The 17,581-nt window shown below is 40.3% G+C and overlaps 1 protein-coding gene across 1 annotated transcript in view; it reads right to left on the bottom strand.

The window, feature by feature from the left end:
* SORBS1 (sorbin and SH3 domain containing 1) overlaps positions 1–17,581 on the bottom strand; it is a gene marked incomplete at both ends in the record, with an annotated part of 72,139 nt that overhangs the window by 19,865 nt on the left and 34,693 nt on the right. The window contains 9 exons of the mRNA XM_079536349.1: positions 1,163–1,338; positions 3,765–3,814; positions 5,203–5,304; positions 5,857–5,922; positions 6,436–6,450; positions 9,356–9,439; positions 12,112–12,226; positions 13,825–13,954; positions 14,070–14,117. Of these exons, the coding sequence (XP_079392475.1) occupies positions 1,163–1,338; positions 3,765–3,814; positions 5,203–5,304; positions 5,857–5,922; positions 6,436–6,450; positions 9,356–9,439; positions 12,112–12,226; positions 13,825–13,954; positions 14,070–14,117 (786 nt within the window). The remainder of the gene's footprint in view (positions 1–1,162; positions 1,339–3,764; positions 3,815–5,202; positions 5,305–5,856; positions 5,923–6,435; positions 6,451–9,355; positions 9,440–12,111; positions 12,227–13,824; positions 13,955–14,069; positions 14,118–17,581) is intronic.

The raw sequence follows: 17,581 nt of genomic DNA, 5'->3' as shown, positions 1-17,581 counted from the left end.
CACCTACTATGTTCTCACCATAGTGCTTTCCAAAAAGTTAACTACTGAGGGAGAAGAAAAGTCAAGGGCTGACTGTGCAAGCACAAGCAGGCTGCATCAGCTGGCCTTACCCAAGAGCCAGATTAGAGATTCCCCGTGCTAGGAGCAAACTGAGTATGCTTCAGAATGGTGTGAGCCACGTTTCCTTTAAAAATCAAGGAGTCAAATGAGGACATGTTCTAACATCAGATCCAGTCTGGGTTCAGCTGTGACTGCAGTTTCTTAGATCTGTTTCTGATTTGAGTACATATTAAGATGTCAAAATAGCCATTCAGGCTCAATTGCCGTTTGGAGAACAATAAATTGAACAGATTTTTTCTGTTCAGCTCCAGTTTAACTCCCTGCCCCAAAGGCTGGACATAGTGCTGAAAAAAAAGCTGGAAAATGGAGACAGAGACCTTTCTGGTGTGAACGCACTATTTTTAGGAAGAGCAGTTCAGAAACCCAATGCATTCTTTCCCCAGTCCTCTCCTCATCTGAAGCCATTTTTAGGTTGAAGTTGGCTCAGAGATACATTCCCTAACACAACTCCCTGATGGGAGCCAGCTCTTCCTTGACTTAAGAGACTTCTAGAGAGCCCACAATGGGGGGAGGAATGGGGAGATGAACACAACAGTCTCTGCTCCCTTGCTGCCTCACAGATTGCAGGGCACTGCTGTCTCAATGTCCTGTGCATTCTCTGCACACCTCTCAGGCAGGAGGCTATGGAGCACGTGGTGCCAGCTACCCCAGGGCATCTGGGCCAGCAGACATGCTGTGGCCTGCTGAGAGATCCAATAGAAGGAGCAGAAAAGGCAGGGAAGGGCTGTAGCATGACAATGCATGGTGCAGATGGACAGCAAGGCCAGATCAAGCAGCCTGGAGGACCGTGAAGGTGTGGGACAGAGGGAGCTGGTCCCTGCTGTGATGAGGAACCTGGATCAGGTAAAGGCATCATGAAAAACACTGGTTGGTGTGGGCTGAGGGAGAAAAGAAAGAAAACTAGAGATGGCAAAGAGGAAGGACAGAGGAACCCTCAATTGGCTTGAGCAGGACTGCAAACCCTGCAGTGCTTTGCTCCATATTACCATACTTTTGATACATTGTACAGAATGGAGGTCAGGTCCACACCCTGACAACCCACCTTTTGTGGAAGCAGAGCTAGAAGGACGCTTGAGACCACTCAGCCCCTGGAACGGGATATCTCCACCTTCCAGCACACTCTTGTAAATCTGTCTCTCATTCTCCAAGGCAGCAAGGTCCCCTAGTGCTGGTTCTGAATCCCTCTTCGCTGCGTGGTAGTTGGGTGAATATGTGGAGCTGAAAAACAGTTTGGAAAAAAAAAGGGGGGAGTAGATGCTAGTGGGTCACTTGCATTTGTTGAAAGCTTCATGCAGTGAAAGAGAAAACCCCACCTGTAAGCCCCAGAATAGACTGTACATAAAGAACTGACGCTGAATGAAGAGGTTATGAATATACTGCAAAAATACTGCAAGTTTTGTGCTCCCACAGTATGCTCAGCCTGAGGGAGCTCTCCTAGCTCAGACTCCCAGAAAGCAGGTGGCAGGAAAGCACTCCTCCTTTATTTTACAGATGAGACAACAGGCTCACAGAGGAGATGCATGGTTCCCTTGCAGATGAACAGAAATTCAGTGGCTAGCTGGAAGCGGCATGTTTATCTTCCAGCTCCAGTCCTCTCTCCTCAAACACTAGCACTTTCTCTTCCCTGCTGCAAAGAACAGCTGCTCAGGAATCCATCAGAACTACGTCAGCCTCCCAGCCAGCATTACAGGCCAAGATTCACAGATTTTTCAAGTCATTCAATGAGGGACTTTGCAGAGAAGGAACAGCTTTGGGCTACAGACACTACTGTTTTAAGAGAAATTTCCCAGATGTGCACAGTTCTGTTCAGCTTTCCCTCAGACTTGCACTACAGGAAACATCATGTCCCAGACTCTCACTGACACAAAAACAAAATGCCGAATTCTGAGACAGATGTAAAAAACAAGCACAATCGTAATTTCTTAGGCCCTTAAGTATTGACAGTTTATTACAAATTCCTTTCCTTGGTCATGAATCTGACAGCCAGTACACCCCCACATCTGATATCTAGATTTCACTGTTCTCTCTTTGAAGAAGACAAGCCAAAAAAAACCCAAACAACAAAAAACATTTCATGATATAAAAGGCCATTCAAGGTGCAAAACATTTGCTAAGCAATCTGGCAGATTTTTTTCCTAAAAGCTGAGCTGAGTTCATCTGATACCAGTCTTTGCATTCTCAACCAAGCTCTTCAGAATAAGATGCAGTCTCACACATAAAGCTATTCCTAGCCCAAAGCTTGGTTGCCAGAAAGTTAAAATAATAATAATAATAATAGCCTTTTGCCAATTCACAGAAATGTTCTGATGGCTGGTTTGCATCATGATATCCAGGAGTGATTCAAATGTATGCAAGTGTGGAAATGCTTGTAGTTATGCCTGCTTGTGGGTAAATCTGTACACACATTTGGTTATTTTGGATGGATGCTGTAGTTACAGGGCAAAGAGAAAGCTTTCATAAGCATCAGAGGACTGCCTGTGAGAGTGGAATTACACAATGTCTAGAACAAAAAGAAGTTTTTTGTTTCTGGACAAGGAAAACTAGGTCACATGCATTCCCATAAATTACTTTTCAAGTTTTCAAGGCCTAGAACAACTCCTACAACCACCAGCACAGCTTGTGCTACCAGACTTCAGGGGGAACTGAGACAGGCTCCAGCAGATGACATGATTGCAGGAGAGCAAACCTGTCCTGCCTACCAAAAACAGATGTTTCACAGCTTTGGTAACATTTCTGGGACAGTCAGGAACTCAAGATTCTTATCAGCATCTGTCAAAAGTAAGCTATTCATTCATGCTAATCTTGGAGATTTCCATTTGCTTTACTTCTCTCTCTCTACCAAAAGAAAACTAAAAAGTCATGGGAACAACGAACGACATAACGTCAGTTGGATGCCTGAAGGAGAGTATGCCTTTCCCAACAACCCACGCACACCAAGGAGATCCTTGGACCTTTGGGAAATGCCAAGCAGCAGACTGGTAACAGGAAGCAGCAGCTTCGCAGGAGGAGGAACTCAGCACAGCTCAGCATTTCACCCGGGGATTTTTTTTCTTTCTCTTTCGAAGCAAACCAGCTCCACGTACCAGTCGATTAGCCAGAGTTAATATTAAGTATTCTTCCAGAAAACCAGTGCCACATTCAATCTCTGAGAAATATCGCTACCACTACTAGTTTTCCCTTCCTAGAAGCTAAAAATCACTGCCTTTGAAAAACATCATCCTTTTCCTCTGGCATGCCTACCTGGGAACATGTAACGGGAGACAATCTCACAAGAATAAAGGAAATAAATTTCTTTTTTGTTACCAGGCAACAAAATTGTTGGCAAATACTTTATATCTTAGTGTAAGTTGCATCAAGATGGAGTTACAATTCTGCTTGTTTTTTAAAAAGTTTTTGCCTAGCACAATAGCAATTCATATCTAAGCAGTGCCACCGCTCCTGTAATCACTACAAAATTCATTCAAGACCAAAGAGCAGGCATCATATCCGAACTCATCTAAAGTACATGTAGAATTTTCCTGGGACATGCATCTGCCTATATCCATCACCAAAAAACAGAGCCAGCCCATTTCCAGTACCCTATATCATGTCCTACATGCTACCAGACTATAAAAGAGACATCAAAAAACAACTTGAAAACTTACTAGGAAGAATGGTCTGTGGAAGTTTCCAGAGGAGTAACACCTGCTGTATTCTGCAAAAGTCCAAACAAAGGAGTAATTGATACACACTTACATGCCAGGAATAAGAAAAAGGCTTGCTTAAGTCATTTTCCATCGCCCAAATATTAGCATTTATGAGACATGGAAGTTTAAGGCAAAATGCAATTTAAGCTGCCGATATCTTTGCAGAAAAGCAACGATTTTCCTGAGCTCCTTTAGGGCAGTGACAGGTTTTTAGCACAGCCAATGCCTTTTTGCAGCGCCTATTCTTTTGTCTGCCAATGAGTCATTGTGCATAAAGCCAAAAGCAAGAAGAGATAATCAGCTGGGCCAGGACCAGGAGACACATGCTCATCATTATTTCCCCAAGCTTTCCCCCCAACCAGTCACTGCCCAATGCTGCTTTAAAGGTACATTACGTTTCTGCAGCACAATACGTTCTTAAGCATTCAAAAAAAAAACAACAAAGCGCTAACAAGAAAAGCAACATTTCAGTTCCATTTCCTTACTTAAGAGAAGCAATGCGAGCTGCACAAGTTCAAGAGCAAAAGCCAGATCTTATCCACTTGCTTTAAATCCATCTAATGCTACCTAGGCACATTATTGAAAAAATGGAAGGCAATTTTAAAAGAAATGCTGCATTTGTTCTCCCCTCATCTACCTGAGGATTCGTACAATGGAAGAAAAAGCAAATCTTGGGTTTGAAAAAGCAGCTTGTTCACGTCCTGTTGAAATGCCGCAGTTTCAAAGAGAGAGAAAAAAAAAAAAAAAAAAAACCAACAAAAGAAAAAAATAGCGTGTTACCAATTTAATCTATCATTTCATGGTTCGAGTCCTGCGGAGCCTCGGAGTGGCAGCAGCTGACCTGCCCTGGAAGGCCACGGCAAGGTGCAGGGTAGGGAAAATGGTGTAAAATCTCTGGGGAATATCCAAATGTTGGGCAGCACACGCTGCTAGCAGGGAGCAGCAAGGCTTGTGCAAAGGGAGGGTTGATGGCAACACGCTTGAAAGGCACGAGATGATGACGTGAGGCTAAGCAAGAATTTTAAGCTGATTGCTGCTGCCTATTCATCTGAAAAATAGAGAGGGTGTTTTTTTTTTTTTTTTTTTTTTTTTTTTTTTTTTTTTTTTTTTTTTTTTGCAGACACCGAACTTAAAACCCTAAAGGGGGACAGAGGTGGGGGACGGGTAGCTGAAAAGGAATGGGGGGAGAGGAAATTGCTGTTTCTGAAAATGGATTTCAAGCCGGATTCTCAGCATCACATTCTATTATTTCTGACAGCGACACAGCAAGCCATGCAGTCAGAATGGTCAGAACCATTATTTATCCCAACCTCATTTAATAATCATCCAGCAGCGAATAGATTAGAGCAGAGAGTTTGGAAACAGGGATTGGCAGCATGAAAAGAATAGGAAATACCTTCTGTGGCTTTTTATGTGGCGCTTTATAAAGCTTCTCCATTTTTTCTAAATCTGCCTCTAACTCAGTCTGGTAGAGGTAGAGGTCTTTTTCTAGATCAGTCTGGTTAAAGAAGGAGAAGAAGAATGGGAAAATGATGCTTAGGGTTAGGGGATATCAAAGGAATGTTAATTCTGAAAAATAAATAAGCGAGCCTTTTTAATTGAAAAAGTCAAAGATGGTATGGACAATAAACAGAAATCCACTAGTAATTAATTGCGTTTCAATGGTTACAGAGGAAATTGATTTAGGCATTTAACATTCAAAATTAAAAGACACGCAGGCCTGCTAGGATCTAATTCTACCAACAATAAAATTATAAAACCCACCTGTAAAAAAAAAAAAAAAAGATACTGTGACAATAGGCTGTTAGTATAATTATCATTGCAAGTCAAGATAGCAAAACCACCATTCTAAACTACTGCTGATTATGGTTTAAGAATTGCTTATTAAATCAAATTACTAACTACTTGTTAGGCAAATGAGCTCAAGCCCATTTAAAAAATAAAATCACTCACAGGCACACAAAACCCAAGCAATGTTACAAAAGAAATCCACATACACACACACACACGCAGCAGATGCTGTAGTACAACATACGTGAGACACAATTACCTTTCTATCCTCTCTAGTAAGGATAGAGCAATCTCCAGGAGTATAATCCCAAATCTTTTTTGGAGGCTGATGGAAAGCAGAGGAAGGAAATGAGGAAATGAAGATAAGGAAGACATCACAGAGAATATGGAAACTGGATTAGAACAGAGCGGGAATACAATAGGGGATTTGCATCAACACTGAAAAGAAATTAAAAACAAACAAACAACAAAACAGAGAGAGATAGAAAGAGGGATAAATCCGTTCTAGCACGAACATCGAGAGATCACAGGAGGTAAAAGGAAGCATACATGCAGTCTGGGAGGGGCTGCTTTCAGTAGTATTTGGGGACAGCTTTATTACTGTGAGGCGCTCAAAGGGATTTAGGGCTCTCTAGGAGGAGCCTGCAGCTGTGGTTAAAGCATTTTTAATACAGACACAAAAAAAAAGTCAGAAAACAAAATGGGGAAAAAAAATCACACAGTCATAAAAAGCATTTTTTTGCTCATTCTTCTTTTCAAAAGGAAAGGGTAAAATAAGGGCCTTTGGTAAAGAAAAGGGAGATATCTTTCCCACCCACACCAGACTCTGAATACATACCATGTGAACAAATGGCTGAATTTCCAGTGTTGGCATTGTGGGGCAATGAGAATGCAGAGTTGTTATTTGCTATTATTCTCTTCTGGGGAGATGGTTTTTGGTGGTTTTTTTTTTGTTTTTTTTTTGTTTTTTTTTTGTTTTGTGGAGAGAGTGGGGCACAGGCAAGTTTGGGAAATACTTACTTATAATTGATCCTACAAATAAAGGCTATTTCAAAATACAATTTTTCCTATTTTATGTATGTGTAAATATCAGGGAAGATTATTCAGAGTGAAAGACCTTTATCCTACCCGAATAATGCCGTACCAATATCCTTCTCTTACCAGACGTGCACCTCACTGACATGTTCAAACACTTCGTTCTTACTTTGTAAAATCAAAATACTTCTGCTCGTCTGCAAACAAAGTAATCTCTGTTGGTTGACAAGCTTAGCATCATCCTAGGAGTCTGTACTGACTGACAGAACTATATTATCAAAGTATCTGACAGGGAATCATGAAAGCATGATTGAGCTACAACATTTGAGCCTTAGTCCAAATTCCATCAGGTTTCCAGACAGTCTGGGTCTGTAGTTTGAATCAGGCTCACTTCTAAACTTGGACTGCGACACTAGGGGATGAGGTCAGCAGCCAGTAGACAAGATGGTGCTGTAAAGATTCAGGTTTGAGACGTGGAGAGAGGAAGCGGAGGAAAGCAGGTAAGAAGGCAGGATATGCATGAACCCTTTTTCCAGTCCTCTGTTCATAGCAAAGAGCAGATTCAGGGGCTGGGAGAAGTGTCCAGTGTCCACATGTGTGACCCCACAAACCCAAAAGAAGACAGTGAAGCTCTAGACTGGCTGGCCATCAAATTTGGCTGGTGGGGGGAGAGGGGAGGTGTACCATGGAGTGCAAGGTCAGAGGTTGGGAAGAAAGAAGGAGAATGTGGGGATTCAGTCTCCGCAACACCCTGGAAAAGCATCCATGCTGCACAGAGCAATCTGGGACATATCTGGGATATTCAACCAGCAGAGCACTGCTTCAGCTGTCCTTAGGAAGTGCATAGGCTTTCCTCAATGCAAACACCTATCCTGGTCATTCTGGTATGTTTGGAGACACCACAGCCTTGCAAGAATCCTGTGCTTCCTTCTACCAAGGGTGTTTACTGTCCATGTTCCATAGCCGCCATATTAAAGCCATAAAAATGGGAAAATATGCTTTTACAAGTATACATTATCTGCAGCACTAGGCAGGGAAAGCCTGACCAATGTACATGGGGCTTAGCCACAACTAGTCACAAAAATCAGATCTTATCGTGGCTAAAGTGAGCAATGATACATGAAGACTACTATTTGGCTGTGGTTGCAGGGCTCAGTGAGAGCTTTGTTGAATTTGTCTTGTTCAAGAGCAGCTATCAGTAAAAGTCTGAAATAGCATCCTCAATTAAAATGCCCAATGTAATGCTGAAGCACTATGCATATAGCACCACATTCACTGTCTGGTATAATGTACCAGGATGAACACATATGGTTTTGGAGACAGAGGAAGTTGACATGGGCAGTCACTTAAAGGCAAACTGTAAGAAACCAGGCCTTAACAAAAGTCATGGACATCTCAAACACCTTTGAGGTCTACGTAGCATATGTCGGAAGGCTCTTTGCTACAAAACACAGTTGCCAATGACAGAATGGACAGCCCAGCCACTGATCGTGCCTGTTTTCCAGCAGAAATTATACTATTTCTATATGCAATCAGAATAGGCACCAACCCAAATTCAGACATCTATAAACTGCAGAGGGATTTAATCATATCCTTGAGAACTGTGAGCAATGCTTAGGTTTAAAGAAAACCTGCCCTCTGGCGTCCATATGCAATAGGCTTTGAAACCAGTGCTGAACTGTAAAACACATTTGTTTTATTATATGTGCATGGAAATCTCAGCAGTGTTCAAAAGTGGCGTGTGTGCATTCGACAGTTTCAAAGAAAAAGAGGAAACAGCCACTGTACTTGGATAAATGTGAGAGGCTGATGCTGACCCTCTGGTGCAGTAAGAGTAGCTTATTAAACAGCATTTAATGATGAGGTTCATTGTGTTTAATCAGTAAGAATCAGTTTAGTTGGTGAGAAAATTATACAGACCCTGTTTTTGTGTGGTTCTTTTTTTTTTTGCTGGCAGCCCTAATGACTGATGTGCTCTTCCATCAAAATGTCCTTTGTCCTATCTAATAATTAAGCTTTGCTTCATCCTTTTCCAGACTGAGAGATCAAGGCTTTTTCTTTCTTTCTTTTTTTTTCCCCATACAGAAAACAACACAGCTCTGCTTGAAAAGAAAGCACTCTGTTCTCAGATTCCTTCACTTTCAGGGAATGGCCAGGGCTATTCAATGCAGCCTGATGCACATCATTTGGGCAACAGGCAGGTACATGAATAAGGAAAGAATCAGGAAACAGGGTCATAATCAGTCATGGATAACTGCAAATTACTGATCCATAGTTTACAAGGTGAGGCCAGAAATAAGTAACTGATTTACCTAGATTTAAAGCTACCTATCAGCAATCCTAAATCTTTTTAGAAGATGGGAAATTGAAAGAGGACTCTCAGTGAGAACAGGGCATTACTTCTACCATTAAGAGTAATAATGCAGTTTGAATTGTGGTATGCAAAAACAAAAATATTGTCTTGTTGGTAAATACAGCTGGAAGGTGGGGAGTGTTTGTAAATGGCCTCAAAATACTCTAAGCAATCATAAAAGGACTATTTTGCATCAACACCAGGGTGGTATTATGAACAGTCATTTTTAAATGAGTAAGGCAGCTGCTCCAGGTTTAGAGCCTAGCAAAGAGATGTGACAATAATTAAAAAAAAGAAAAAAAAAAAAAAAAAAGGGGGGAAAAAAAAAAGGCAGGTTGATTTTATTGGTCACTGCAACTATCAAACTTACCGGTTTCCCAAACTCCAATTCCGAAAAGAATTTATACCAAGGTTCATTCTTTAAATCTATCTCTTCTGGGCTTATATCCCGAGTCTGAAGGAATTGGTGATAGGGGAATGGAAGAAAGAGAAGGATAACATTATGCAAAGAATACACAGAAAAAGACTGTTAAAGATGCAGATTCCATAGTTTCCATTCTAAAATGTCGATATTTAGCCTCATAATTTGGAATTTCTATAGCATCTCTCATGAAAGCTATGAACTCCTTTGCGAACATCAGTTAAGCATCATTGTGAGATGCATGAATATGAATGAATTGCATTTTACAGATCAGGAGACTCGCACAGAAAGAGATTATGCAGCTTGCCCAGATTCACTGGAGGCTCACTGGAAGGGCTGGGAGTCACTCAGTCCCCCAGTTCTACTGTCAGGCATTTCCACTGAGACCAAAGCACAGGTACTGGTTGAATCTCTTTAAACCATCATTTGGTTAAAACAAACAAAACAAGTGAGATTCAGTGAGACTTGAATCAAACATAGCAAAATACTGCATCTTTAACAGCACATGAAAATGTGAGAAACCCTGTTCTATACATTGCAAACAGGGTGAAAGGTGGTTTTCTAAAACAAAGCGGACACAGGTCAGAGAAAGCACATTTCTGAATATTCTCTGATAAGATGGATACAGAGAGACAGTATTACTTGTTTCTTCACAAATAAATGTTAAGAGAATCAGGCTGAACTAAAATGAAGGAAAATCAGACAGGACAGAAAATACTACAGTTGAAAAGAAAATTTCCTTTTATTCATACAACACGAAGTGTGTCCTGATGCAAATCTTCGTGTGATGGGGTTACTGAGGTGGGGGCAGTTCCCAGCATTGCTTGGCACTGCTGGACGTTTCAGATGGCCACAGCCATCAGGCATCACAACAAAAAAAAACAAACCAAAAACAACAACAACAAAAAAGGCTCTATGGAAAGAGCATACAACTGATTCTGAAAGAGGGGCAACACTTCTATCTGAAAGATAAATGGTTATGTTGTGTCTGATCTCTTGTCACCTGGACAATGCCTCCATTTTTTTCCTTTATTGCACTCTAGCTCAAGTACTCATCTCATTATGTAACTGCAGTTACTGAAGATAATAGAAAAACCACTGACATCAGTGGAAGGCTCTTCATTGCCCTGCAATGGTCTTGGATTGGGATTCTGATAGCCACAGCTCCTGGTGTGATCACCAGGAGATATTCACAAATCTGCTGCTTCCTCAGAAACACAAAGATAGACCTAGTTACTAAACAGTGACTAGTTACTGTTGTACTTAATGAGACAGATGTAGATTATGAAGTTACTATTTCAAGATGTTCTTTTTCCTCAATTGCACTGAATGATGGTCCTGCTTTTGGCTTTTAGATTCTGATTAAACAGCTCCATTAAGTAACTCAAGAAGTCTGAATGCATAAATAGTACCACTGGTTACGTCAGACCTTTCTTAAGGCTTAAGTATACAGATGATGCAGGACTTTTGCCACAAGGTTTAATCTTCGCTATTTATCAAGAGACAAAATTGCCGCTGAGCTCAGCAGAAATCTTAATCCACGATGGACTGAAGAAATGGCACTGTCATACCAAGCTCAAACTACTCCTCCCTGGCGCTTTCTCTATTGGCTTGAGCCAACTCCCAGTACAATTCAGAGCCACCCATTGCCTAGTAGTCCAAAAGGCTCCAGATCATACGCTGGTCAGGGGTGACTGTCCTGAAGTCAGTGAGGGACTGTTTGGATCAACTTTTGAACTGTTAATGCACAGAGTGCAGTTTACATTTGGAATCTCACCTGGAATTAGCAATTCCAACCAAATCCTTCAGATTAATGCCTATACAGAACAATTACATGTTTACGTACCAAAACTGGTTATTCACTAATAACCTCACTCAGTGTCTCCTAGCGCTTTCAGAGTTGTGCTTGTAAACTAAAGGACCTTAAGTAGGTAGAGCTGATTTATGCAGGCCTGACAGAGATTAACATCACCTTTCCTCCCTGTTGCTTCCCATGAAGTCTTCTCATCCAAGCCTGAAGAGTGAGATTTTTGTATTTGCCCTATTTGTCACAACTCACAGCTTACTAATTCAAACTAAAATTGGTAACAGTTCACTTAATATTCCAGGTCACACACTAGTGTAGCTGGGGGGTCAGCTCACATTCAGTTCTGCCACCTCTGCCATGGAAGGAGTGAGATCCAGCTGAGGAAGAAAGTAGCCAAGGGGCTGTGTCCTAAAGCATCTCAGAAGCATCCGCTGAAGCACATTACTAGCACTCTAAGAAGTTGTTCAGTGTTTAAAGCTAATGGCATCAAAAGAACACAGAAACTGAACCAGGCAGCTTTGTTTCATAATGCTTTCAACCCTACTTCTGTGCCCTAGAAAAAGTACAGCTGGCGACACAGCTGCTGCAGAGGTCAGTGTCAAACACGGATTAAAAACTAGGGTTAGTGATCCATACTTAACACAGAAAACAACATATCCCGAAGTAAAGCAGCCTCTCAGTCCTCATGGATTTTGCTTTATAAAGAGAGACAATGTTATGCAAAACAATTTTCAAAACAAAATACAACAGAATACATCACATGATCACTGCAATGTAAACATAAGGAATCCTATTGGAATGGAACTGGACAAGTACTCAGTATCATGTATATCACGTATATCATGTATATATCACATTCACAGGATTAAGGCACACTCTAGGAAAAGATAAACATTACCATTTTTTCACTGTTCAGAACTGAGGACTTTCCTGGCTGATAGTCATAAATGCTCCTGGGCTCTGCACGGTATTTTCTAGTGTCCACCTTCTTGTCTGGAGGCTCCCAGTCCGTCCTGGGGAAAGAAAGATCAGTTAATGCAAATCACTGTGGTTTCCATGGAAGCAAGTACTTCTTTTGACAGGCACCTTCTCCTGCTAATCCTGGTTTCATTAGAGTACTTCCTTCATTCTGGAAAGAAATGTGCTGCGAGAGAAGCAGGTCAGATAGGACTCATGATTGTATATTTGTTTTTCTACAACAAGAAGAATTTGACACAGCTCAGATGCTGAAACCACTGGAATACGATGGGTTGGGTGTCTTTTTCATACTTTCAATGAAATGTCAGAGTTTCATGTCTTTCCTGGTTGAAAATAATGTAATGATGGAGTACAAATTAAGCTCACAAATACCAGTGTGTCCAAACGTGGAGGAAAATTCAGACTAACTCTCTCCTGCTAAACCACTCCATTTTTGCCATGCCACTGAGTTCTCACCTCTTCACACAGAAGTGCAGCAGCCTAACCAGAACTACTGCTGCTCCAGGTTTGCTCCCACTTACCCTATTGATCCGGTTGACAATAGGAACCACCCACTGAAATACCCTTCTCTCTTCACTGATTTTGGAAGACACAGGCAAGTAAGTTCTCTTTTAAAGTAAGGCAAGATGATAATCAAAATGACTAGACCATCAACACTCTGCAGACTTCCACAGTGTTAATCATTACTGCTTGCAATTAACTTGATGGCTTAAGATTCCAGTCCCAGAGAAACTTTGCCCTGGTGAAACATTGTTTCGTTACTAGATAACAGGAAGCACTACTTATCATAACTCTTTCATTTGCAAGAATTTTTGCAAAGGGCCAATGTACTCTGCCTTCAACTTCTGTGTAAGGAAGAGATGTTCCATCAGTTCTATGGCCTGAGATGTTTACCGAAATAGCACTCTCAAATCACAGCATTACATATTTGAGGCATTAAGTGAAAAACATTAAAAGCATGCGGAAATTAGTGAAGGAAGGAAGAACAATTCAAAAGCTGGGAGAATTCCACAGGACATACAATATTCATTGCCCTTTCTGCTTTCCCTTCATTTGGTAAATGCATTCATTATTCTTATAAAGAGTTTTTAAATGCTTGGTAACAAACAAAGCAAAAGATCAGGACGGAAATCATCTTGAAAGCTTACTAGTAATCATGAAAGCTAACTCGAATCTACTTCCAGTGAAGTCCATTATCAGGGAGACGACTCAGAGAAGGGCAGTGTAAAAAACTTTTACCAAGGTTCAGCATAAATTCACTTCTTGCCCCTCTGCAATTACTGCTGTTCACTTGTATTCTGAGGCATCTTTACAGTGTCACACTAAACAGAGAGCTTCCACTGTGCTTATGTGGATAGACAGTACTCTAGGAAACACTGCTCACGCCAGCAGAACACTACCTATGTAACAGTGAGTGTGATGCCTGCTCAGTAAATGATGCAATGGCAGAGGAAGCCGTGGCAACAAAGGAGTTAATTAGTGTCCTGCAGACAAGTCAGAGTCAAAAGTACACCTCCACCTCCCCAAAAACAACTGGAGTCGTGAACCTAAACTTCCATATTTGTTCTCTTCCTATTCACAACTTTCAGACACTCTTCCACTATTGATCCAAACATATCTTAGTTCGGGTCACCTTTCAGGGCTGGATTTCAGCAATGAAGTACGGTTTGGTAGGGGCAAAGTGGCAGACCTCTTAAACACCTTCTCTGAGTCAATATGGTCCATCTCACTCTTGGAGCGAGGAACTGAAGGCTGGCTTCTGGCTGTGGAATAAATCAAATACAGAGATGTTGGTGAAATGGATAAGAGGCCAACAAATACATACTTTATATATCCCCTTATGTTTGAAATATCATACAAGAAAAGGGAATTACTTACTGTCCTCACAATAGGAATAACGAGGAGAGTATGAATCAGAATCTTCATCTGAAAGACAAAAGCATTTTGCAAGTGAGCTGAAAAAGCCCTCCAAATGAAGCATCAGAAATCCTTTTCATTTCCATTCTTACATTGGCCATAACTAGAGAGTAATACACTCAATACCTACCACAGAGAGGATCCTAAAAAAGAAAATGCCAATGAGATTTAAATTGCATTTAAAAAATGCTTCCTAGATTAGATATAAATATTAATGTAGTACTTATACCTTTCTCCAGCCTCTCAAAGCACTTTAAAAAACAATCACTTTTTGTCACAAAACGCCTCCAGAGCAAGTGTTATTAGATCCACTTTATCAAAAGCTGAAAGATAAATCGAGAATCTAAATGCTGAACTGTATGCCTAAAATAACTCATTAGGTGCTAGACACAGTAATAGAGCTGAGGAGTCCTGTTCTCAATCACACACAGTAATCACTGGGCCATCTTGCTAGTATTAAGTAGCACACCAAATTGAAGTATGTTTACTGACTCAGATTATCTTTAAACATTGATAACATTCCTGGCACAATACATGCATGTATAATTGCACTAAGAGACTGTCCTTGCTCTGAAGAGCTTACCTTTTGAATAGAAAAGATATGTCTATAGAATGCAATAGAGGGGGGTTCAAGCAGCTCTACAAGAGCTAGCAATGACAGTCATGACTGTAGTGCCCAGGGCACGTGCACACCTAAAAGAGGCGGGGAGGATGGTAGCATTACTGCCCACACTCTACAGGTGATGTCCAGAGACTAGCTTTGATTATCAAAAACCTACAGGTATCTTTTTCACCATATTCATCATGCTTTGGAATAAATCCTCAATGAACTGTATCTAATAGCATGAGGAGCTAGGATCAGAACTGGAAAGTGGATCCACAGACCCATCATCTTTCTCTACCAATGAGGGTTCCAACTATCAGGGAAGTGTACTTCGGATACCTATAAGACTTCAAGGCAAAACACAAGAAGATAAAATGCAACACCTGCAAAGAAAATCATGAGTAAAGATATTGCTAACAGCTGTGTGAATAAACCACTGAAATAGCCACATAAAAATAGAGAAAAGCAGAAATAGATGAAGTAAAGAACATACTGTACGTTTGTCGCATTAACTTAGTGATGTCAATCAACAGACTAAAACAATTTGTAGCTTCTCTCTCTCAAAGAGTAGCTGCTATATCCAGCCTCATCTGCTGGAAAAACAATTTGGCTAATACAGCTGACCTGAACTTGCACTCATCGCTTAACTGAGCTTTTCAGAAAGGCTCAAAGAGGTCTTAACTCTTAGCCCTGCTGCTGAATTTCTCTTGGTGAATGAATTAGAAGGTTTAAGTTCTAAATACAGTTACTGATTTCTGGTATGCTTACTATAGCCTTCAGGAAATAAATAAATAAATAAAAATAAAAATAAAAAAATTAAGGTCAATTTTCAGGCCAATTTTCATGTTTCAGACTAAAATGACAGAGAACAACTGTTGATCTATTTAATATCATTACAGGGAATTGTTGAAAAAGTTGACTGCTATTGCTATACAAAAAGTGGGTGTATACAAATACCAAAATACTTGGTAAATCACCATCTGCACATACAAACAGATACATCTAATACCATCTTCACATCCATTCAAGCTCTCAGTATTATTTAATGCTAGTGAGCAATTAAAAAATTGATCTATTCACTCAAAAATAATTGTCAATACTCATTAAGTATTGTTGTTCAGGCAGGAAAAAATAATTTCAGATAAATGCTAAGTTTCCAATTGCAAAGATTTTAATAGCTAAAGTAATGAGGAAAAAATGATACTGTTCTAAGAGAACATTTCTGAGGGAGAAAACACAGGCATTCTTCTATTTTATAGCAACGAACAGTAAAACACAGAAATCTGGAATGACCCCTTAAAGTTTAAACCAGAGATGAGCAATTTCACCTGGATCTCCTGAGCAACATCCTATCTATGCAACACTTAGTGGAGCTGGGCACGGCCAAATCATTCCTTTAAAATCTGATTCTTTTTGCAAAAAGTGGCAGTCCCCTGGCAGCTCTTAGAGAATCTACAGAGTGTTTTGTTGTTGCTGTTATCTGTTTTTAAGGCTGGCTAGAATCTCTAGATTTCAATATTCTTAGACTTCGAAAGAATTTTAGAGAAGAACCCAATCTTAATGTTTTTAGGAGATCTTACACAACAACCCAGAGCAAACAGACTAACACTCAGAGTGTATGCAATCTAAAGCTTGAGGTTTCAACCCATCTCTGTATAAGCCCTTTGCAGGAGAACAGCACATTTTGAAATATATTCTGAATATGAAGCATGGACTCTAACACAGCTACACCATCATATATTCTGGATTCCCCATCAACAAAAGAATCCAAGCAGGTATTTGAGAAACATTTCTCAATATACTGTAAATAATGAGCAAATATCAACCACCTAAACCAGCGAATTACTCTCATCTGCACATCTGAAGTGCACAGGGGAAATTTATGGGAAAACAGACTCTTACTGCAGTAAGTTCATTAGCTTTACAAACTGTTTTTGTTAAGATAAAGAGTAAGATGGATTTTCAAACTTCATTACATACCAGAAAATTAATTGCAAAATTTCTTTAGTGACCAGTTACTGAGGTTCTGTTTCTCTCTCATTTGTATCAATATACCATCCTGCCAACGTAAAATAATTTATACTACTTTGTAATATGTAAGACAAGACTTTTCTCCTGCGGGTTTCACCAAACATTAAGTATCTGAGATATCTGTTTGACACTAATCCATATTCGTTTTCACAGTGAAATGCACTTCACATCTCATCTTCTTTGATCATTTCAGCTGGAACCCAGATCATACACTTTTCTTTTTATAAAATACCTACCAAATCCTTAATAAAAACACTGAATGAAATGGTTAATTAATAATCTCACCAGGGCTGCCTTGAGGCACAGGCTATGTAGGCAAGTTCCTAAATGGCAGGATCTTAAGCAGTACCAAAACATGAAGCAAACAAGGCTGTCATCACCACCGCCTCCCTGATTACTAAACATCTGCATATGCCCAATGTCTGCAGTGGATTCCAATGTTTCTAATGTATAAGTGTTTTCATATATATATGCAGACGGTTGTAGGAATATTACTGCTATAAATACAATTTAGCCATCCCTGAAACATGACAGACAAATCTAGTTTATACCTGAAATTTAAAGGAATCTCCTGAGCACATGAAGAGGCTAATATAAAGACAGTGATGTAAGTTACAACATGTGCTGATGACCATCACATTCTGCCCTTGCCCAGATAAGCGAGTGCACCTAAGGCCAGCCCTGAACCCACGTTACCAGGTTATATTTATTTTAAAGGACTGCATTGAGGGACTGATCCAAAACCCACTGAAGCGAGCAGCCATTTCACCAATAGACTTCAGTGACATTTTGGTCTGGTCCTAATATTGCGTTAATATTAAAAATAAGAAATAAACAA

This window comes from Tetrao urogallus (assembly GCF_951394365.1).
Source record: "Tetrao urogallus genome assembly, chromosome: 5".
Taxonomy (NCBI): domain Eukaryota; kingdom Metazoa; phylum Chordata; class Aves; order Galliformes; family Phasianidae; genus Tetrao; species Tetrao urogallus.
This window is presented reverse-complemented; position numbering and strand designations above follow the sequence as displayed.